Raw genomic sequence first — 23,000 nt, 5'->3', positions numbered from 1 at the left:
TTATAAATATAAATTGCTATATGACAATCAAAAAAATTTCATCACAAAATATCAATCCCAACAAGAGAAAATATTATGTATAAAAGTTAGTGTTTTTCAGAAGGACTAATGCACCAATATTTCTAAAGTAGTATATTTCTTTTTACCTAGCTTTATTGAGACATAACTGACATATAACATTGTGAGAGTTCAAGGTGTACAACATATTGCTTTGATATACTTATTTAAAATATTTATTCATTTTATAACTGGAAGTTTGTAGCCTTTGACCAAAATCTTCCCATTTCCTCTACCCCCTGACAACTGCCATTCTACTTTCTGTTTCCACTTTCTATTTCTGAGTTCAGCTCACATATACCTGTATTTCTTTCTCTGACTTATTTCACTTAAATAATGTCTTCCAGATCCCCCCATGTTGTCACAAATGGCAGGATTTCCTTCTTTCTTATGGCTGAATAATATTTAATGTATATATACATCTTCTTCATCCACTCATCCATCCAGGATAAATGAATGAAGTTGTTTTACTGTCTTGGATTTTGTAAAAAATGCCACATTAAACATGGGGGTGCAGATATCCTGTTGAGACAATGATTTTATTTCCTTTGAAATGAATATATTTATTCAGATGAATATTTTTTTAATATACCCAGAAGTGGGATTGCTGGATCATATGGTGGTTCTATTTTTAATGTTTTGAGGAATATCCACACTGTTTTCCAGAGTGGCTGCACTAATTAATATCCCTGCCTGCAGTGTAAAGGGTTCCCTTTTCTTTACAACTTTGCCAACACGTACCTCTTGTCTTTCTGATGACAGTGATTTTAATAAGTACAAGGGGATATCTCATTGTGTAGCTTTGGGTTGCATTTCCTTGATGATCAAGGATGTTAAGCATCTTTTCATGTACCTGTTGGCTATCTATACATCTTCTGTGGAAAAACATCTATTCAGTTCCTCTGCCCATTTTTAAATCAGATGGTTTTGTTTTGTTTTGTTTGCTCAGTGGCATGTGTTCTTTATATATTTTAGATATTAATTCCTTATCTAATATATGATTTGCAAATATTTTCTCCCATTTCATTGGTTGCATTTTCATTTTATTATTGTTTCTTTTGCCTGCAGAAACTTTGTAGTTTAGTTTAGTTTTTAGTAGTCCAACTTACTTACTTTTGTTTTGTTGCTTCTGCTTTGGTTGTCATATCGAAAAAAGTCATTGCCAAGACCAATGTCAAGGAGGTTTTCCCCGTTTTCTTTTAATTTTACAGTTTTAGGTCTTATGTATAAGTTTCTTTTTTAAAGATTTACTTATTTATTTATTCAGATTGAGAGAGAGAGAGGCAGAGACACAGGCAGAGGGAGAAGCAGGCTCCATGCAGGGAGCCCGACGTGGGACTCGATCCTGGGTCTCCAGGATCACACCCCGGGCTGCAGGCGGCGCTAAACCACTGTGCCACCGGGGCTGTCCTTATGTATAAGTTTTTAATCCATCTCAAGTTAAATTTTCTGAGTGGTATATGATATGGTTTCAATTTCATTCTTAAGCAAACGGTCATCCAGTTGTCCCAACATTTTGTGAAGAGACTTTCCTTTCCCCATTAAGTATTCTTGGGTTCTTTGTCAAATGTTAGTTGATCGGGTAAAGGTTTATTTTTGGTCTCTTGATTATGTTCCATTGGTCTATGTGTCTATTTTTATTCTAGTACCATACCATTTTGATTACTATAGTTTTATAGTATTGTTGTAAATCTGGAATTGTGAGGCCTCCAGCTTTGTTCTTCTTTCTCAGGATTGCTTTGGTTATTCAGAGTCTAGTCGTTCCATACAAATTTTAGGATTGCTTTTCCTGTATCTGTGAAAAATGCCTTTGGAATTTGGAGAGGGCTTGCATTTAGGCTATAGATAGGTGCGGTGCTATGGACATTTTTAATAATACTAGTTCTGATCTATGAACACAGGGTATCTTTCCATTTATTTGTATTTTCTTCAATTTCTTTCACCAAGGTCTTACAGTTTTTTTTTTTTTTTTAAGATTTTATTTATTTATTCATGAAAGACAGAGAGAGAGGCAGAGACACAGGCAGAGGGAGAAGCAGGCTCCATGCCGGAGGCCTGATATGGGACTCGATCCCCAGTCTCCAGGATCACAGCCTGAGCCAAAGGCAGGCACCAAACTGCTGAGCCACCCAGGGATCCCCAAGTCTTACAGTTTTCAAGGTGCCTGAGTGGTTCAGCTGGTTGAGTGTCCAACTCTTAATTTTGGCTCAGGTCATGATGTCAGGATCTTGAGATCAAGTCCTACATCAGGCTCCACACTCAGCAGGGAGTCTGCTTGAGATTCTCTCTGTCCCTCTTCTCATCTACACACACATGTTCTATAAATAAATAAATAAATAAATAAATAAATAAATAAATAAACCTTTTAAAAGAAGTTTTATTGTTTTCTATGTTCAGGTCTTTCACATCCTTGGTTAAATTTATTCCTAAGCATTTCATTTCTGATGCTATTGTGAATGGCCAGTTGAAGACAAAGAATCATGAGAAGTCAGACATTTTTTTAAAGTAATGTATGAAAGAAAAATGTTTGGCAGAAAACAATTGGAAATTTTAAAAGTGAGAAATTTTATGAGAGCTGAAGGGTTTTTTTTTCTAAGATTTTATTTATTTATTCATGAGAGACACAGAGAGAGAGAGGGAGAGACATAGGCAGAGGGAGAACCAGGCTCCCTGTGGGAGCCCAATGTGGGACTCGATCCCAGGCTCCCGGGATCATGACCCGAGCCAAAGGCAGGCACTCAACCACTGAGCCACTGAGGTACCCCTGAAGATGTTTTGTAATGTACTTCTTTCATTAAGAAAAAGCATACATCAAAACTTGTAGGTTTATCCCATTTTTCATTCCTTATAATGGTTCTTTGCCTTTTTTTTTTTTTTTAAGATTTTTTTAAAAAAAATTCTATTAGAGACAGAGAGAGAGAGAGAGAGAGAGAGAGAGAAAGAGACAGGCACAGGGAGAAGCAGGCCCCATGCAGGGAGCCTGATGTGGGACTGGATCCCAGGTCTTCAGGATCACACCCTGGGTTGAAGAAGGTGCTAAACCACTAAGCCACCAGGGCTGCCCTCTTTGCCTTTTTTTTTTTTTTTTTAAAGAACCAACCTTTTTATTTGTTGATCTTCTCTCACCTGTACATGTTCTTTATTTCCTTAATTTATATTCTTAGATTCTTTATTTCCTGCCTTGTATCTTTTGGATTAATTTGATGTGATAAAGGCTTATTTAGGTTGTTGATTTTCTGTAATTGCTTCCTCTGGGAAGCCTTGAACCCCTGAAGTCCTTCTCCAATCAGAAAATACCTTTCATGCCTGATTACTTGTTTTTACCTATTAGACTCTGGGTCATGGGTTGGTAATCTATACCCATGGTCAGCCTTGTGTTTTTGTTATTAAATACAAATGTGTTCCTTTTACTGGAACACATCCACTCTCACTTGTTTACATATTGTCTAATGCTGTTTTATGTTTCAAAATGGCAGGGTTGAATAGTTGCGCCAGAGACTGTATTATCTGAAGCACAAATATTTACTATTTGGATTTAAGAAAGATTTTGCCAACTACTATTACTAGACAGTAACTTGTGTGTCAGCAAGGACAATTTTTAGCTTATGTTTTGTTCCACACCTGACAAATAGTGTGTGCTAAATTAATATTCATTAATTAATGGAGAAAGGGCTAAATTTTTCAAAAGTACCTTGGATTTTTACAGTGCTTTTATTCCCAAAACCTAGAAATTGTTTCCAGAGGGTGCCTGGGTGGCTCAGTTGGTTAAGCATGGGTGGCTGAGTTAGTTAAGCGTCTGCCTTTGCTCAGGTCATGATCCTGGAGTCTTGGGATTGAGCCCTGCATCAGGCTCCCTGCTCAGTGGGGAAACTGCTTCTCCCTCTGCCTCTTCCCCCTACACTTATGTTTTCTCTCTCACTCTCTCTCTCTCAAATAAATTAATAAAAATTTTTAAAATTTTATTTATTTATTCATGAGAGAGAGAGAGACAGGAAGAGACACAGGCAGATGGAGAAGCAGGCTCCATGCAGAGAGCCTGACGTGGGACTCTATCCTGAGTCTCCAGGATCATGCCCTGGGTTGAAGGCCGTGCTAAATCGCTAAGCCACCCAGGCTGCCCAAAATAATAAAATCTTAAAAAAAAAAAAAAAAAAAGAAAAAAGAAATTGTTTCCAGTAAACCTGTGCCCTAAGAATTGGTTTACTAATCTCTACTGCCAACATCTGTTATCTTTTACGGTATTTATGAAAAATGGATAAATTATAGATCAAAAACTGCAAGTTTTATAGGACTCTATTTTATCAATGACAAATGCATTGGGTTTATAGAGCTCTGTTCTAATTATATAATAGCCATATATATAATAGATTAAATCATTTATTAATAGAAAATAAAATTCACAAGTCATGTTTTCTTTAAGGTAAACACAGCTAACTGTCAACTACCAGAAAATACTTTCAACATAAATGAACCCTCTTATTTGTTGAAATTTTATGCAGAAACAAGACCGTTTATGGATAACAACCTGGTAAGACTAACATTTTTATTTCTGAAAATTTTCATACTTTATAGGAGGATGCATTAATTAGCTTTGCAGGTGTTTTGTTTATAAATCAAGATTTGAAAATTTCTTCTGTATAATGCTGAATTGCTAAATTAGATGATCACTGAAAACTTAAACATATTTCACTCAGAAAACAAATGCATTTTCTTAGAAAGTTTTCCTCGGTAATTGGAATTCTTAAAAACAGATTCCAAAAAGTATAGAGGGAAACAATTTAAAGTGATAAGGCAAAAGAATGAAGTTTTTTTTTCCTTTGAATTATTAAAACTGTTACCTCTTGTTATTTTTTTAGATACCTGCAGAAAACTCCAGTCCCATTATTTTCAGTGATTTTCCATTTATTTTTACTTTGCTATCCAAAATTCAATTATTACAAGTTGAGTCCCGTTTGAAAATACTGGTATGTATGCTCTATTGTTTCTTTTTTTTCATTATCCAAAGTTACAAACATATACAAAATAGAGATAATGTGTAATGAGCCCCATCACAAAGTTCCATTTATCATCAACATTTTGCCACACTTTCCCCATTTATCAATTTTGTTGGTTTTGTGATTGTTACTATTTTAGCTGAAGTATTTTATTTATTTGTTTGTTAATAAATAAATTAATTAATTTTTAAAATATTTTATTTATTTATTCATGAGAGACACAGAGAGAGAGAGAGAGAGAGAGAGAGAGAGGCAGAGACACAGGCAGAGGGAGAAGCAGGCTCCATGCAGGAAGCCTGATGTGGGACTTGATCCCAGGTCTCCAGGATCACGCCCTGGGCTGAAGGCGGCGCTAAACCACCAAGCCATCTGGCCTGTCCTAGCTGAAGTATTTTAATGGGATTCCTAGGTTCAATTTTCTTTCACCTCTCTATACTTCAATGCATTGTTTCGGGTTGTTTTATTCATGCTGAGATTCATCAGTGGGTTCAGGTGGTGACCACATGATTCTTTATTATAATATTTACCATCAACATTTTATTTAAAAAAAAAAACAAAACATTTTATTTAATAATTTTATCCATTGCTTTGGTTGAAGTTTGCAAAATGGTGTTATTTTTAATCGTATCATTCCTTCCAAAGTTATTAGCTGAATTCTGTAAAGAACTTTTCCTCATCCACCAGGCCATTTAGCTATATTCATATAAGAAAATATAATGAAGCTTAATCTTTTTCTTTAATTATTAAATGTTGCCAAATCATTGTACATAGAGGTCATACTAATTTATGTTACTACCATCAATGTACACACTCGAATTCGTGCAGGCTGTTATCAAGCTTTGTGCTATATTCCAATTCGAGAGGTTAATCATGATATTTCAGTTTAATTTTAATTTGCTTTTCTCATTATTATATAATGTCTGAGTCCTCACTTTCTTTAGATAATATCCACTGTTTTCCTTCTATGAGCAAATACTGAAATGATCTAGTAACTGCTCTTTCTCTCTCCCTTCCCTCTCCTCTATCCAGTTTTAGCTACTACTGTGATCTTAGTGTTTGGATTTCATATCTGCTGAAGATCTTGGAGCTTGATAGGCAGTCTCCTTCAGATATTTTTTTATTCCCAGATAATACCTATGAGTCAATCTGTGAGTTTATTCTGTTTTCCATTTACTCTCTTCCTTCTGCTTCTTTTCTGTTAGTTGTAATATTCCTACATAACAATTACATGCTATTTTGTCTCTTTTATCACCATCAGCGTTAGTTCTTAGTTAAGTATTTGGGTGGTCACCCCACTCCCAGACGTTATACTAAAGATTTTCCAAACATGTTTTTTTGTGTTTTTTTTTTTAAGATTTTATTTATTTAATCATGAAAGACACACAGAGAAAGGCAGAGACATAGGAAGAAAGAGGAGAAGCAGGCTCCATGCAGAGAGCCTGATGAGGGACTCGATCCTGGGACTCCAGGATCACACCCTGAGCCAAAGACACAGCTCAACCGCTGAGCCACATAGGCGTCCCTCCAAATACGTTTTGATTGCTGAGGCCTGTTAGGTTATTCCTCAGAAAAGGTTCCTATCTATTTATACTTTAAAGACTCACAGGAATCAGAAGTCATACCCATTACTTTTATTAACAATTTAAAGGATACAGGCCATCCAGGTGAAACATGGAGAAGTCTGGGACATCACATGCACAAAAGGAGCCACTCCAATTATAAAACATTTCCGTGATACTCTATTAATTATACAGCTTATGTGATATTCCCCAATGACCCATGCCCCATAAATCCATAAATTCCAAGTTTATTTATATTAAGCAATGTAGATGGACAAGGTACATCCTGCTAAAAGCATTCCACAGATAAAGACTCTCTCTCTAGTTACTATTATTAGTGTCTGTCATCAACATGTTTACAAGATTTGAATGCGACAGGTCTTCTTTTGTTTCCCAGCCACCTCTTTTTAAATTTTCCTCACATCCTGGTAATGGGAGAAAATTATGTTTCCTTTAAACAAGTCCTTCCCTCTGTGGCACTTTCTTTTCCAGCAATGTTCTGTGTAACGGACCTACTCTTAGTGAGGGGTTAGTGAGGGATATGTGTATAGTCGAGCCAGGCAGATTGCATATCATGAAGCATTAGGAAAAGTTTGAGTAGAAGAACTCTTCGTTGTGGTTGCCATGAGTAAAATTTAAAAAGGAGACTCCACAACCCTAACCTCCAAAGGAGAGATGATAGACATAGTCAAAACTGTGAACTCCAAGCTATATTATCAATTCACATGCATAAATGTAGAAAAGGGAAACAATACATGGAGAATGAGAGTAGAGGAACTGGAAAATAAGATAAAATGCAGGTTTCTTGTCTAATTCTTGGTTAGGTGAATGAAAGTTGGGGGCTACTGCAGCCATATATACCTCTCCCTGCTATAGTCATTGGAGGATATTGCTGGCCACTCCCTGTCACTCTGAGCCATGGATCATGTGGCTCAGGAGTCAGTATTGCTGAAGTGTCCCAGAGCTACAGACTCCTGGGCTATAAGAGGAGATGATCTATAATCAGGAAGGACCAGAAATGGCACTTGTTCCATCTCCCTACAAACCTGGAACTTCTTTACAATAAACATCTTCAGGATAAAGCTGAGAAATCTAGTGGCATCACATAATTTCTTAGTATACAGTAGTGGCAGAGGTCTGGGACAGGCTTTTCCAAGCCTGGAATCACATGCCCGCCTTTCTGAGATGCTTGTAAAGTGCTGCTATGGGCAACCGCACTCAGCCTGGAAACCTGGAATTGGATAGCTATTATCCACCTGTCTTGCTGTCATGATTTGAGGGACAGGCCCATAAACAGCTACATTGGTTTATGATTCCTAATACTACTTTTTGCCCTTAGGATGTAGCAAGAGCCCTAGATGAGTGTTAAAGTTCAAAGCAAGGACAAGTCCAACACTAGATTTTTAATCCAGGGGAGTTCAGCAGAAATAAGATCCAGACTAGAGTGGTAAGGAAATGCTGAGAATTCAAAAGAGCTAAATGGAAGTACTGTGTAAGGTGACTGAGAACAGGTAAAAAGTAAGGCTGCAGGCAGCATATTTTCTGGGACCTCTGCTACAAATCAGGTAGATGGACCACAGTTACGTGAACAAGAGTCTATCTTCTCTGAGCAAGTCTTTCCTCTGATATTTTCCCTAATTTAACATCATTCTTGAACTCCTAAACTGCTCTTATATTCTTGAGGATTATGGTGCTAAAACTCTGCTTCTTAAGACTGATGGTAGGGATGCCTGGGTGGCTCAGAGGTTGAGTAGCTGCCTTTGGCTCAGGTCGTGATCCTGGGGTCCTGGGATGGAGTCCTGCATCAGAATCCCCTTAGGGAGTCTGCTTCTCCCTCTGCCTCTCTCTCTGAGTCTCTCATAAATAAGTAAATAAAATCTTAAAAAATACTGATGGTAGATTAATGTCTCAGCATACTGAATACCACTATATTGCCTTTAAGGATCATGTTTACTATAAGTAAGATAGCTTGTAATTACTTAGCTGTACCTCCATGGTGACTAACCCCCTGTATATTTCTAGATGCCATGGTTTCACACATCCTGTGATCTCTTTATCCTCCATAGTGTAATGTAGATATGATGCCCTTTTTTCTTAAATAATTACAATCTGAGTATATATAGCAATAGGAGGGATAAGTATATGCTATGCAGATTCCATTTATTTGAAATATGAAACACTTCCTAGTATTCCTATGAGATTCCTAAAATATTTCCGTTTTTTGGACTTAAAACAGAAAGAATACCTGCCTTCGGGGCAAGTGATTCCATACAAGGAACTCCTTCCATTTACACTTAGAGTCAGACGATGTCACCTAGTTGAAGATGCTCTGCGTCAGTTAAGCCAAGCCGAAGACACTGACCTCCATAAAGCATTCATGGTACAGTAAAAGTCTCTTTGGACATTTTTACTAATGTGAAAGGGGAACATTTGTATAATATAGCAAAGGAAGAGCCTGCCTTTGCATTTATAGTTATCAGCTGAAACGTTTTCAGAATTCTAGGGTGCCTGGCTGGCTCAGTTGGAAGAGCATATGACTCTAGACCTTGAGGTTTTGAGATCAAGCTCCACGCTGGGCAAAGAGAATACTTAATAAGTAAAAAAATAGTAATTCCTTACTTCCCTTTAGAGAAAAGCTACGGGATATTTATTTTTTTATTTTTATTTTTTTTAAATTTTTATTTATTTATGATAGTCACACACACAGAGAGAGAGAGAGAGAGAGAGAGAGAGAGGCAGGGACACAGGTAGAGGGAGAAGCAGGCTCCATGCACCGGGAGCCCGACGTGGGATTCGATCCCGGGTCTCCAGGATCGTGCCCCGGGCCAAAGGCAGGCGCCAAACCGCTGCGCCACCCAGGGATCCCAGCTACGGGATATTTAATTAAATGTTGGAATTATGTGTAAGCTATTCATTACCATGGCCTACAAAACTGCTACATAATGAATCATCCCAAAGCTTAATGACTTAAAATGCCAATAATTTATTATAGAGATCTGATATTCAGCTAAGGATCTGCTAATTTCGATTAAATTCATTTGGGTAGATTTGTAGATTTTTGTCTGCGCTTGTTTACATGTTTGGGTGTTGGCTAGGAACTGGCTGGTCTAGGCTAGATTAAGGTAGGCTGGGGCAGTTTGGTTCTGCTTCTTGTGCTTTTCATCTTCCTGGGACCAGCAAGCAGTGCGAGAGGTGTAAGATAGCAAGTCCAATCACACAATTAACGTTGCTTTAGTCAAACCAACTATGTGGCTGAACCCAAGTCAAGGGCTGATGAAATATACTCAGCCTCTTTAATAGGAGAAACTGCAAAGTCACATGCAACAGACATGGATCAAAGAAAGTAAAGCATTTGGGCTATTAATTCAATCAACAAGCAGCAGATAGAACAGATACTTTTCCTACATTTTGGCTCTAGTTTTAGTCATAGACTATCTACTATATTGGTTCTAATTCTAGTCATCTTTCACTTCATTCTTTGTGGGTACCTGTAGGGTTTTTACTGTTTTTATCTCAGATCATTTGTTCTATTGAGGCCATAGAATAATGAGTAGTTCTTTATGTAAAAGCTGGACTCTGTCCAGAAAGGAGTGGATTTTCCTCGTATCAGCCATGAAAGGAAGACTTAGGTTCTCAGAGAAGAAACCAGAACCTAGAGGTTAGGGCTCAGACAGGAGAGGGTTATTTTCCACCCTGGGACTAAATGGGAAACACAGAAACTATTTTATAAGCCAGACTTTGTAGTTGTGTATCTCCTTCTGTATCTACTTTCTTTTAAATCTTCTTTATGAGGAAATAAATAGAAAATTATTCTGCCCACAGGAGATGACAAAGAGGAAGGAAGGTTAACTTCAAGGTAGATCCAATAAAAAAAAATACTCTGAACAAGGCATGGTTGTCAAGGCCAGTTATGTGTGGGTCTTGACCACAGTGAAGGCAGACTTGCCAGTGTATGTAAAATAAGAGTGTATCTCTTATTGGGATATATGGATTGAATGTAAAATGAGCCCTTGGAAATGAGATGATGGTCTGTGGCCAAGGAGTCAGTTAATCAGTGGCAGAGATAAGATCTTTCAGGCTAAGAAAGGAGAAAGAGAACATTTAGTGGAGTTTAGTGATGCTTACATTAAGAACATAAAAAGTAGGGTACCTGAGTAGCTCAGTTGGTTAAGTGTCTAACTCTTGATTTTGGCTCAGGTCGTGAGATCTCAGGGTTGTGGGGTTGAGCCCTGCATAGCTCACACTCAGCAGGGAGTCTGCTTAGAACTCTCTCTTTCTCTCTCTCCCTCTGCCCCTCCCTCCCTGTGTGCTCTCTCAAAAATAATAAATAAAAATAAGATCTTTAAAAATAAATAAATAAAAATAAAAAGATAAAGAGAAATTGGCCAGGAAAGGAAACAGAAAAGTAATTAGAGAGGTAGGAGGAAATCCGGGATAGTATTGGCCACAAAGACCAAAGGTCAATTTTATTGGAGGACAGTTCCTACAGCATAATTTTTAACAATGTTAGAACAGTTTTGGCTTCTCAAACTTCATATTTGGGTAGGTTAAGCTGCCATACACATTCAGTGTGAATAGTGTTTAAATTGAAAATGTTGTAAAAAAATTAATTTTTTCAAAAATATTTTAAAAAGTAAATAAGGGGTACCTGGCTGACACAGTCAATTGGTAAAGCATGCAACTCTTGATCTCAGAGTTGTGAGTTTAAAGCCCCATGTTGGCTGTACAGCTTACTTAATAAAATCTTGAAAAAAGTAAAATAAAATTTAAAAAGTAAATAATAATAGAACTGAAAAAAGAAAAAGAAAAGGACAGTCCATAATGACTTCCCACACGAGGGCAATGGGCAGTTCCTTCAGAGATGCTAAAACCCAGGGGGACTGGGAGGGTAATTTATCAGAAGTTCTAATGCAGGGAGAGGCAGGAGAAACCAAATAGCTGTTGTTTGGAACCAAAGTTGTAAAATCTGAATGATTTTACAGACAATGAGACAGAAGGACCAGGGATCTGAAGCACATCAAAATGTGGCTCAAGCCTCTGGTCAACATCACCGGTAATGCTGTCTTGCCAGAATCCCCCTTTACTTGGGTCATGTGGCAGTGTAAAGGACTCACATGGGATAATCTGACAATGAATAGGTTCAGGGCATCCCTTGCTCAGCAGGAAATTGAGGGAGAGCAGATTGCAGTGAGGTGTGGGATTGAAGGGATATGGGATTCCAGGAATTCTGATGATTATAGAAATTTTGAAACTTTTCCACAAAGATCAAAGCATCATATTTTAAATCTGATCCTGTGTGTTCTCTTTCCTCAGGTTGAATTTATTAAAGAAATTCGATCTATAGGATATGGGGTAAAATCCGAGTTCTTCTACAGTATATTTGAAGAGATGACCAATATAGAATATGGGATGTTCATGTATCCTGAAGAGGGTTCCTACATGTGGTTTCCTGCGAGGGTAAGTCTTTTATTTTCTTATAGTTTTTCAGAACAGAAAAAAGTATACCATATACTGCAACATGAAAGCCATAATAATAATGTAAAATTAGGTCACATAGAGAGCCTTACTCCTCAAAATATGGTCCACAGAGCACGAGCTCTAGCATCACTTGGGAGCTATTAGAAAAGCAGAATCTCAGGTCCCACCCCAGATCAGTGTGTGAATTTTATAAGATTCCCAGGTGCTTCTATGCATATTAAATTTTTAAACATCTTTTATGAAGTATAGTTGAGATACAAAGAAGTACATATCAGGTGTCCATTTTGGTAAGTTCTGATATACACATATACCCATGAAATTATCACCACAATCAAAATATATAGTGAACATATTCATCATTCCACCAAATTTCCTCATACCCCTTTCTTTCTTTTTTCTTTTTTTTTTTAAGGATTTTATTTATTTATTCATGAGAGACACAGAAAGAGAGAGACAGAGACACAGGCAGAGGGAGAAGCAGGCTTCATGCAGGGAACCTGACGTGGGACTTGATCCCAGGTCTCTAGGATCACTCCTGGGGCTGAAGGCAGGGCTAAACCGCTGAGCCACCGGGCTGCCCCTCATACCCCTTTCTAATCCCACCCTCCACACTCCTCCCATCCATGCCCATGCAACCACTGATCTGATTTCTGTCATTATAGAGAAGTTTGAATTTCCTGGAATTTATATAAATTCCAAGATTTCTACTCCAATGCCAGCCTTGCTGTTAGCAGGTGAATGACTGTGCCACTTAATTAATAGCCTCAATCTACTTGCCCTAGTGACTTCTTACAGTAATTGTGAGGATAAATGTTTAAAATGCATTTAGCATTTTAGGCCAGCAGTCTCTTGGCTATGCTATAGTGGTGGCCTAGCAAGATGTGGCCAGTGTTTTCTCTCATGTGAGACTACAAACAAAGTGCAGAGAGAAGAGTGAAGCCGGTTTCACTAGGACTCTTTCCTTCTTCCTTCCAACACCTTCCCTGACCCATATGCTTGTCTCTGTCAGCACAGCTAGGCTGAGGGCAGTATCACCAAAGGGGACACACTCATCTGACACTAGTGACATGCCTGATGCACAATGAAAGTGTAGATAAAGTGCACTCTTCCCTCTGTGGTGTCTTTTTTCTATATGAATTTGAAGGCAAAGACTATAAAATTAAATAGTGAAAACCTTGGCTTATAAGGCTATCTGAGCATATTTTTTTTATATTCCAGATATGCTGTCAGTAACAAAAAATAAATCCACTTAATATTCTGAACTGTTCCTTTGTATTTTAACTTGTGGAAGAAATTTAAATTGTATTAAAGCCTGTGTAAGAACCTCAAACTTTATTTTCCTGAACCATTTTGTTTCTAATTTGTGACTTTTAGAAAAGAGAACCAAAACTAATTTTTACTAATTATCCTCTTGCATTATTTATTACTTCTAATACGTTAGGGATTTTTTTTTCTTCTCCTTTTCCAGTCTAAATTTAAGAAGAAGAGATATTTCCTTTTTGGGATACTGTGTGGACTCTCACTATACAACTTAAATGCTGCCAATCTTCCTTTCCCACTGGCTCTGTTTAAGAAACTTCTGGACCAAAAGCCATCATTTCAAGATTTAAAAGAACTCAGTCCTCTTTTGGGGAAGTAAGTAATATTTTTCCAGAACTATAGTTAAGTCTCAGTTTTTAAGGAACAACTGATGTTAATCACACACATAAACAAAGTGATAAGGTCTTCAATTTCAATAAATGTATACTCTTTTGATGAATGTGAATTTTAGCCTGACTTAAAATAAAGTACGCCATCTGGGGATCCCTGGGTGGCTCAGCGGTTTAGTGCCTGCCTTTGGCCCAGGGCGTGATCCTGGAGCCCCAGGATCGAGCCCCGGGATCGAGTCCCATGTCAGGTTCCCTGCATGGAGCCTGCTTCTCCCTCTGCCTGTGTCTCTGCCCCCTCTCTCTCTTTCTATGTCAATCATGAATAAATAAATAAAATCTTTAAAAATAATAATAATAAAGTACGCCATCAAAAAGAAAAGCCAAATGCTCTTTTGATTATCAATCTACAACAGACGTCTGGTGTACTATCTTCAATTTATCTAGATGGAAACAGTACATGATATTCTCTTTTTTTTAAGATTTTTTAAAAAACATTTTTTAAAGATTTATTTATTTATGATAGACATAGAGAGAGAGAGGCAGAGACACAGGAGGAGGGAGAAGCAGGCTCCATGCCGGGAGCCTGACATGGGACTCGATCCCGGGACTCCAGGATCGCGCCCGGGCCAAAGGCAGGCGCCAAACCGCTGAGCCACCCAGGGACCCCCTTTTTTAAAAGATTTTATTCATTTACAGAAAGAGAGAGACAGAGAGCACGAATGGGCAGGGGGAGAGGGAGAAAGAAAATCTCAAGCAGATCCACACAATCTGGAGCTCAACACAGGGCTCAAAACCTGAGGTCATGACCTGAGCCAAAAATTAAGAGTAGGATGCTTAACCATTGAGCCAACAGGAACCCTGGAAATGGTACACAATACATATATATATATATATATATATATATTTTTTTTTTGGTACACAATATTTTTAATAAGAATCATGCTTGCTATATTTAATAAATCATATTTTGTCATTTAATGTATTTAAATACATCAGCATATCATCTTTATTTTTTAAGTATTGAAAACTACTTGTTCTAAGTTAGAAGGCAAACTATATCCTGTGAGGAAAATACTGGCAACATATATGATAGACAAAGGATTAGTATTGCTGATGTATAAATATAAATATATGTATGTATACATATGTGCCATCACACAGAAATATATATGGCTGAGTGTACATACATATGGCCAATCAAAAAATGAAAATATGTTCAACTTTACTAGTAATTGAGGAAATATAAATGGGAATGAGATGTCCATTTTCTGCTCACAGACTGACAAATGTTAAAAAGTTTTTCATAAAATACAGAGTTGGGGGATGCCTGGGTGGCTCAGCGGTTGAGCGTCTGCCTTCAGCACAGGGCGTGATCCCAGGGTCCAGGATCGAGTTCCACATAGGACTGCCTGTAGGGAGGGAGCCTGCTTCTCCCTCTGCCTGTGTCTCTGCCTCTCTCTCTGTATTTCTCCTGAATAAATAAAATCTTAAAAAAATAAAAATAAAAAATAAAATAAAATACAGAGTTGGCAGACTGGGAAAACGGATTCTTTTGTTAAGTACTATTAGTGTAAAAATAAACTGCCTAGATTTATACTGTATGCCCTGTTTAGAAAACAGGATTTTTCAACCTTAGCAACACTGACATTTTGGGCTAGATTATTCTTTATTGTGAAAGGCTGATCTGGCATTATAGGATGTTTAACAGCTTATGGGGTTGCTACCCACTAGATGCCTGTAGCGACCTTCCCCTAATTGTAACCACCAAAATCTCCAGATTTTGCCAAACTGTCCTCTAGGGAACAAAATCACCACTGACTGGGAATCACTGGTCTACAGGAAGGGGCTCGTTTCTGTAATTTCCATTAAGACAGAGCAGTGTCTGTGTTAGCAGGGGCCCAACCAAACTGTAAAAAGAGGTAAACTCTAGGAAGAAGGAGCGAGAAGGTAAGGAGAGGACATTTACATGGCATTTTATACGTTTCTATATTGTTCAAGATTTTTTCCATTGAATGTTTATTACTTTTGAAATTTTAGAAGATCAATAAACATAACTTTATTTTTTAATTTTTATTTTTAAATTAAATATAACTTTTTAAATGAAAATTTTCATTAGGAATTTGCAAGAAATTCTAGATAATGAAGCTGATGACACTGAAGAACTTTACATATATTTTTCTGTGAGTACCAATGCAAACCAGATTATAGTTTAACTTTCATCTGTTTTTAAGTATAATTTCTATTATATTACTTTAAATATGGGATTCCTTTTTTTTTAATTTTCTACCCTGCACTCCTGGGATTCCTTTTTTGAAGGGAATTTTACTTCTGTACTATAGAAGACTTTCCTCCTATCTGCTTGTTCTTTGATAGTTATGTTTATATACTCTCAAGGTGAAAATATAGCAATTATGCAATCAGTGTGAACAATGTAAACCACTAAATGCTTAAGACAATATACAACATAAACTACGGTAGGTTTTTAAAATTTTTTATATGTATTTAAGAGGCTGCATAATAATAACTACATAATAATAATTAACTACATAAGTAGTTATTTAGCTTCCAGTTATTTAAAATCTCTTAGGTTAGAATGTATGGGAATAATGAATAATGCTATTGTGGTTGTGCTGGGGAGGGAGAATTTATTCTCCCTTTCAAAGTCCTTTTAGTTGGACTAAGAATCAAAATGACATGAGACAGATGAACAGGAGAATATCAAATTGAATTTTGTACTACGAGGAATGCATACAGATATGAAAATTCCAAAGACAGGCAAAATGAGGTATATATGTCATTCTAAACTAAGGAGAAGGGTAGAGGTCTGGACTTCAGAGCGAAGGCATGCAATTTACAGGAAGATGAAAAAGAGTAAATGTTGGATAAACAAATGTTTGCTGGGCTACTCAGAAACAGTGAGACTAAGAAGACTTTGATCCAAAGCACCTTGCTAGGTTCCTCTGCGTCTACAATTCCTAATTCATATTATACTGTAGTGTCCTATGGTGATAGCTCTCATCCTGAAGCAGGTCCTCTAACTAAATTATTTTTAGACATTTGAAGGGGAAGTCAATAAAGAGCTTTTCCTGCTGAATCTGCTGGGGGGGGGGGGGCTTTAAAATTTTGTTTTGTTTTTTCTGATTCTGCTGGGTTTTGACTGCTTTTAACTCAGAAATAATCTTCATGTCAAAGTGGTCCCTGCAGGTGATTGAATTGGTACATGAACATTTTGTTTACAGATATACTGGGACAAAAATAATGTAAATTTAATTCCAAATGGGATTTCTGTACCTGTGGACCAAACCAACAAGTAAGTTTTGAGATTTAGAACATCTCCTATGAATAGACATAAAATGCTTTTTTATCACTATAATTTATCAATATATTTTAGCTTCTCAGATGATCATTTTAGCTCCTCATCTCTGAGGAAGATAAAAAGGTTACAGGTTGGGATGCCTGGCGGGGGGAGGGGTGCTCAGCGGTTGAGTGTCTGCCTTTGGCCCAGGGCATGATCCCAGTTTGGGGATGGAGTCCCCCATCAGGCTCCCTGTGAAGAGCCTGCTTCTCCCTCTGCCTGCGTCTCTGCCTCTCTCTGTGTCTCTCATGAATAAATAAACAAAATATTTTTTTAAAAAAAGGTTACAGATTAAGAGAAGGGGAAAAAGGACTCAGGATTAAATATTCCCTTTGTAGAACTTTTCACTAGTTATTCATTTAACAATAAATTTTGAGTCCCTTAGATCCTATTTTAGGTGCCAGAGATACAGCTGTGAAACAGACAGACAAAACCTGGAGCTTGCATTCCAGTGAAGCAGAAAGACCACTTACAAATAAATTATTATGTAATATAAGGTCAGATAAGGATGAGGACTGTGACAAAAGAGTCACACAGTCTGATTTACAGTAGTGTTATGCTGGAGCCTGCTGCCATCTGCTTATGAGAGCTGACTGTTAAAATTTTTTTTTAAGATTTTATTTATTTATTCATGAGAGACACAGGCAGATGGAGAAGCAAGCTCCATGTAGGGAGCCTGACATGGGACTCGATCTCGGGTCTCCTGGATCAGACCCTGGGCTGAAGGCAGTGCTAAACCGCTGAGCCACCCAGGCTGCCCTGATCGTTAAATTTTCTAAAATGTTGAGAGTTTATTATTAAAGTATTAGTAGCATGAAATCAGCCCTGGTGGGAATATTTACACCACAGAACCGGCAAATGCTGCTTTCATTTTTTTCTCTTTAGAGAACTGGTTGTTAACCATTTACCAGCACATCCTTGTTTCCAGGGGAGGGCAGCCAGGGGTTGATTTAGATAGGACAGTCTGCTAGGAGAGTCCATGAAACTGTTTAAAGGGTGGGAGACTTTCATGTTTCTGGTGGCTATCTGGTAGAAATATCTCCAAGTAGTAACCCTGTGGTCAGGAAATTCATCATGGTGGGAGGAAAAGACAGACTTTTGCAGAAATAATTTCTACATAGTGAAATATGTTGTAAGAGAGGAGGGCAAGGAGAAGAGAGAACCAACCCTGAGAAAGTCATATTGCTATGGAACTCTGATGGTTGACAGAAGTTACCACGGAAAGAGGGACCACTGCAAGCTGTGGCCTAACTGCCAAAGAGACAGTGAGCCCACAGAGCTGAAGGTCAGTTTGGCCAAAGATTCAAATGCCAACTGGGAAGAGGCTGCTGTGTCAGGCTGGGAGTCAGATCAGGGGAGTTTGGAATTTACCCTAAGGGAAGTGGAAAGAAAACCTTTGAAAGATTTTAAGATGGAGAATTATATATTCAGATTAGGTGTTTTAAAAGTATCTCTCTTGGAGAAAATGGCAGCAAAACAAAGTCTTAATCCTTCTACATACTCCTAGGTTCCTTCCACATGTTTTTAACTTCTGTCTGCCTATATAGCACTGTATGTTATGCAGGAATTATTTACTTTTCTTTCTCAATAGAAATGATAAAAAGGGCAAAATAGAGAATATTTTAGTGAACGGTAATGTATGTTATTGGGTTTATTTTTTTCTTCTCTCAAGGAAAGAATATGTTTCTGCATGCATCGATTACATTTTTAACACCTCTGTAAAGGCAGTTTATGAGGAATTTCAAAGAGGATTTTACAAAGTCTGTGACAAGGAAATACTTGTTAAACTTTTCCAGCCTGAAGAACTAAGGACAGCACTGGTTGGAAATAATGATTATGACTGGAAATATTTTGAAGAGGTTGGTGATAACTAAAGTGCTCCCAGTTCTTCCAAACAACTTCTGTATATTCCCCCTAAAACCTGTTTTCTCCCTCTTTTTCCCAAGAATTCACAATATGATCAAGGATACCACAAATCACATCCTACTATACTGATGTTCTGGAAAGCTTTCCACAAATTGACTTTGGAGGAAAAGAAGAAATTCCTCTGTAAGTATTACTAATGGATGGATTTATAATTATATATCTTTTTAAAGGTAAATATTTGCCATGAAGTCAGTATTAAACTTTTTTAAAGTTTATTTTATCTATTTAAGTAATCTCTACACCCAATATAAGGCTCAAACTCACAACCCTGAGATCCATAGTTGTATGCTCTTCTGACTGAGCCAGCAGGCGCCCTGCCATGGAATTACTATTAATAGTGGGTCACACATGTTAACAGCAAAGCCAGTCAGCAAAGCTTCCTAAACCAATGCTCTTTCCTCTTATAAAAGCTGGTTTCCCATTTTAAAAAAAGATAATAAAAAAGATATTGCTAGTTGCCTCCTAATCAATAATCAAGCCTTTACTCTCACATTCGAAATGTATATTTCTCTAATACTATTTTAGAAATAATACCAATAGCAGTGACCACTGATAATACTAACAACATTTATTGTGTGCTTAGCCTATGCCAGGCACCGTACTGACCACTTCATATCTGTTACCTCCCTTTATCCTAATAGCAATGTTTTGAGGTAGAAACTTAAGTTTTCCCGCATTTCAGATCTGAGGAAAAGAAACTTGACGCATTTAGTAGCTTGTCTATATTCACACAGCTGATGCATGTGAGAAACAGACTTGGAACCCAAAGCCAAGGCTCTGAACCACTAAACTTTGTGGCCTTGTGGCATAAGAACTTCTCTCAGGGAGTACCCTAAGGTTTAATGGCGTAGTCTCCCACCTCCCATCCCATTTTTCAGCTATTCCAGAGATATACATCTTCTTGCTATTTTTGTTGCTCCTAAGGACATTGTAGGACAATTTCAACTTCAGAAATCTAACCTACTTCTCCACAAACCCAAACTACCTGTCTAAACTTCTCTCTTGGGATCCCTGGGTGGCGCAGCGGTTTGGCGCCTGCCTTTGGCCCGGGGCGCGATCCTGGAGACCCAGGATCGAATCCCACGTCGGGCTCCCGGTGCATGGAGCCTGCTTCTCCCTCTGCCTGTGTCTCTGCCTCTCTCTCTATCTCTCTGTGACTATCATAAATAAATAAAAAATTAAAAAAAAAATAAACTTCTCTCTTAATGGGAAACTTTTGCTTCAGCCCATTAATTCTACTATCTGTGCATTCAGTACATCTTACATCTTCCTACCTCTGGCTTTTTCTTGGGCTTTTACCTACTACCTCGAAAGCTTACCCAACTCCTTTCCTGGAGAATTAACTAGCCAGATGTGATCCCTGTAAGTCTCCCTGCTACCCCAGCCTGGTGCCTCCCTCAGTCTCAGGCCTTCATTAGGCTCTCCACCTCACCTAGGACTTCCTAGTTGAGCTAAATACACTTCCACGTATCTTGCTATTCTCTTTTCATGTACGTGATTTTGCCCAGTTGGACCATGAACTCACTGAGGACAAAGACCAAAAGTCATGATTTTTCCATGTCCATATGGCCCTGTGTAGTTCTCCCTACACAGGGGTACTCAGTGATATGTACTGAATGAAGTGATTAATTTCTTCCTTTTCATTTTATGTTTTGCTCTTTCTATGAAGTATCTTAACCAAAGTTTATTCCTTTCTAGTTTTTCTTAGGGGAAATGACAGGCTGCCTCTAAGTGGCAAACAGGAGATAGGAATCATATTTCGCTGTCCGAAAACTTTCAGTGAAGCAGATTATCCAAGAGCACTGACCTGTCATAATATTCTGGACCTTCCTCAGTATTCTACAATGGAGAAAGTGGAGGAAGCCCTTCAAGTAGCCATCAACAGCAACAAAGGATTTGTCTCACTCAGAGTCACAGAGCAACAGTGATCCCCAGAGTTTTGGTGAGGCCTCAGAGTCTCAAGCCTTCCACTCTTCTGTTCTTCCTTAGGTCTAAGTAGCACAAGGGGTTGAAAGGAATTAGTTGACAAATGTTGGGATAAACAACAAAGTGATGAATCAAGAGTGATTAAAAAAAAAAAGAGTACTTTTAAAAAATGAATCACATTTCTTGACCCCTAAATTTACCAGAATGTTTGCTTTCTACTGAATCATTCCTGAACAATAATTATCAGTTAAAAATAAACTGAATTTTAAAAGCTAACATATTTTTTTAAATGTTGTATACTGGGGCAGCCCGGGTGGCTTAGCGGTTTAGTGCCGCCTTTGGCCCAGGGCCTGATCCTAGAGACCCGGGATCGAGTCCCATGTTGGGCTCCCTGTATGGAGCCTGCTTCTCCCTCTGCCTGTGTCTCTCATGAATAAATAAATAATATCTAAATAAATAAATAAATAAATATTGTATACTAATAAACATTGTCTGCAAATATGAAAGATAGGCTGAAGCTTGAATAAATAAAAATAATTCAACATGTCTTTGAGGCATGCAAATATATATTTTATATTCTGGAAGGTCTCCAGAGTTTTGATTTTAGCCAACTGTTGAGTAATTTATTTGAAAAATCTAAATGTTAAAGAATTCATTGAATAATACGTAAGGCTCAATACGGTGTTACAAAAATCATTTTTAATGTATATATCATTTTGGTTAAACACTGAGCCCAAGCAGGAACTCATGTCTATTGGTATTTGGAGAAAATGAAGAACATGAAATATGTCTTAACAATATGGCTATGGAATGAATTAAAAGAGAGAAAGAAGTAGGTCTGTAAATGGCTAATGAATTCTGTAGACCAGTTCTATTTTATATTAAATTTTAAACTGTAAGCTATTCTTTTTTTTTTTTCTTTAAAGATTTTATTTCTTTATTTCAGGGAGAGAGAGAGAGCATGTGACAGCAGGAGCAAGGGAGAGAGGGAGAGGGACAAGGGAGGAGCAGAGAGCCTGACGCCTCAGGGATCATGACCCAAGCCAAAAAGCAGAGGCTCAACCAACTGAGCCACCCAGCCAAACTGTTCTATAAATGTCTGTTGTTATGGCAAACATACAGGGAAGCCTTATATTGGAAAGACCATGGTGTGTAGTCCATGTCAGGTTGCTGATGTGGAAGGAGGGCAAGAGCGTCAGAGGATAGATGGAACATGGATAGGGAATTGACTGAGGGTACTAGAATGTGAGGTGGCCTTCCTACAGCCTCAGTGAATCCTCAGATTTATTTTGGAGAAACATCTGGTTTCTATAATAAATGGAATAAAGGCTCATATATATTCTATTTGAATTTTAAGGGAAAGATAACTCCTAAATCTCAGGGATCCTTATGCACTTGACATTTGGGTTATATTTTTCAGGTCTTTCAATTCCATCATAAATTTTTTTCTTTTTTCTTTTCTAAGAGTACGCTTCCTCTATTTTTTTTTTAAAGATTTTATTTATTTATTAATGAGAGACACAGAGAGAGAGAGAGAAAGAGAGAGAGAGAGAGAGAGGCAGAGACACAGGGAGAGGGAGAAGCAGGCTCCATGCAGGGAGCCCGACGCAGGACTTGATCCCAAGTCTCCAGCATCAGGCCCTGGGCTGAAGGCGGCGCTAAGGCGCTAAACCGCTGAGCCACCTGGGCTGCCCTATCATAAATTTTTCTAATGCAAGTGGATGAACTATACTCGACATTTAAGGAAGAGGGTGTAGCAATTCTTTACATACTCCTTCAGAGAGCATAGGAAGAGGGGTGCCTGGCTGGCTCAGTTGGAAGAGCATGCAACTCTTGATCTTGGGGTTGTGAGCTTGAGCCCCATGTTGGGTGTAGAGATTACTTAAAAATAAAATCTTTAAGGGGCACCTGGGTGTCTCAGTCTGTTAAGCTTCTGCCTTCGGCTCAGGTCATGATCTCAGGGTTCTGGAATGGAGCTCTGTATCAGGCTCCCTGCTCAGTGGGGAGCCTGCTTCTCTCTCTCTCCCTCTCCTCTGCTGCTCCCCCTGCTTGAGCT

At 38.0% G+C, this 23,000-nt stretch overlaps 1 protein-coding gene across 6 annotated transcripts in view; it reads left to right on the top strand.

Annotated features, from left to right (window-relative positions):
* The window catches only part of HERC6 (HECT and RLD domain containing E3 ubiquitin protein ligase family member 6), a 124,341-nt gene extending 103,121 nt beyond the window's left edge, over nt 1-21,220 (top strand). For 4 of the 6 annotated variants that reach the window (XM_072754949.1, XM_072754950.1, XM_072754951.1 and 1 more), the window contains 10 exons: nt 4,478-4,585; nt 4,914-5,021; nt 8,847-8,990; nt 11,924-12,067; nt 13,557-13,723; nt 15,854-15,917; nt 16,977-17,047; nt 18,765-18,951; nt 19,039-19,141; nt 20,717-21,220. In XM_072754949.1, the coding sequence (XP_072611050.1) occupies nt 4,478-4,585; nt 4,914-5,021; nt 8,847-8,990; nt 11,924-12,067; nt 13,557-13,723; nt 15,854-15,917; nt 16,977-17,047; nt 18,765-18,951; nt 19,039-19,141; nt 20,717-20,946 (1,326 nt within the window). In that variant the 3' untranslated portion in view covers nt 20,947-21,220. The remainder of the gene's footprint in view (nt 1-4,477; nt 4,586-4,913; nt 5,022-8,846; nt 8,991-11,923; nt 12,068-13,556; nt 13,724-15,853; nt 15,918-16,976; nt 17,048-18,764; nt 18,952-19,038; nt 19,142-20,716) is intronic. The other 2 variants (XM_072754952.1, XM_025998104.2) reach the window with 1 other exon arrangement.
* Nucleotides 21,221-23,000: the final 1,780 nt, after the last annotated feature.

This window comes from Vulpes vulpes, chromosome 4 (genome assembly GCF_048418805.1).
Source record: "Vulpes vulpes isolate BD-2025 chromosome 4, VulVul3, whole genome shotgun sequence".
NCBI lineage: Eukaryota > Metazoa > Chordata > Mammalia > Carnivora > Canidae > Vulpes > Vulpes vulpes.
This window is presented reverse-complemented; position numbering and strand designations above follow the sequence as displayed.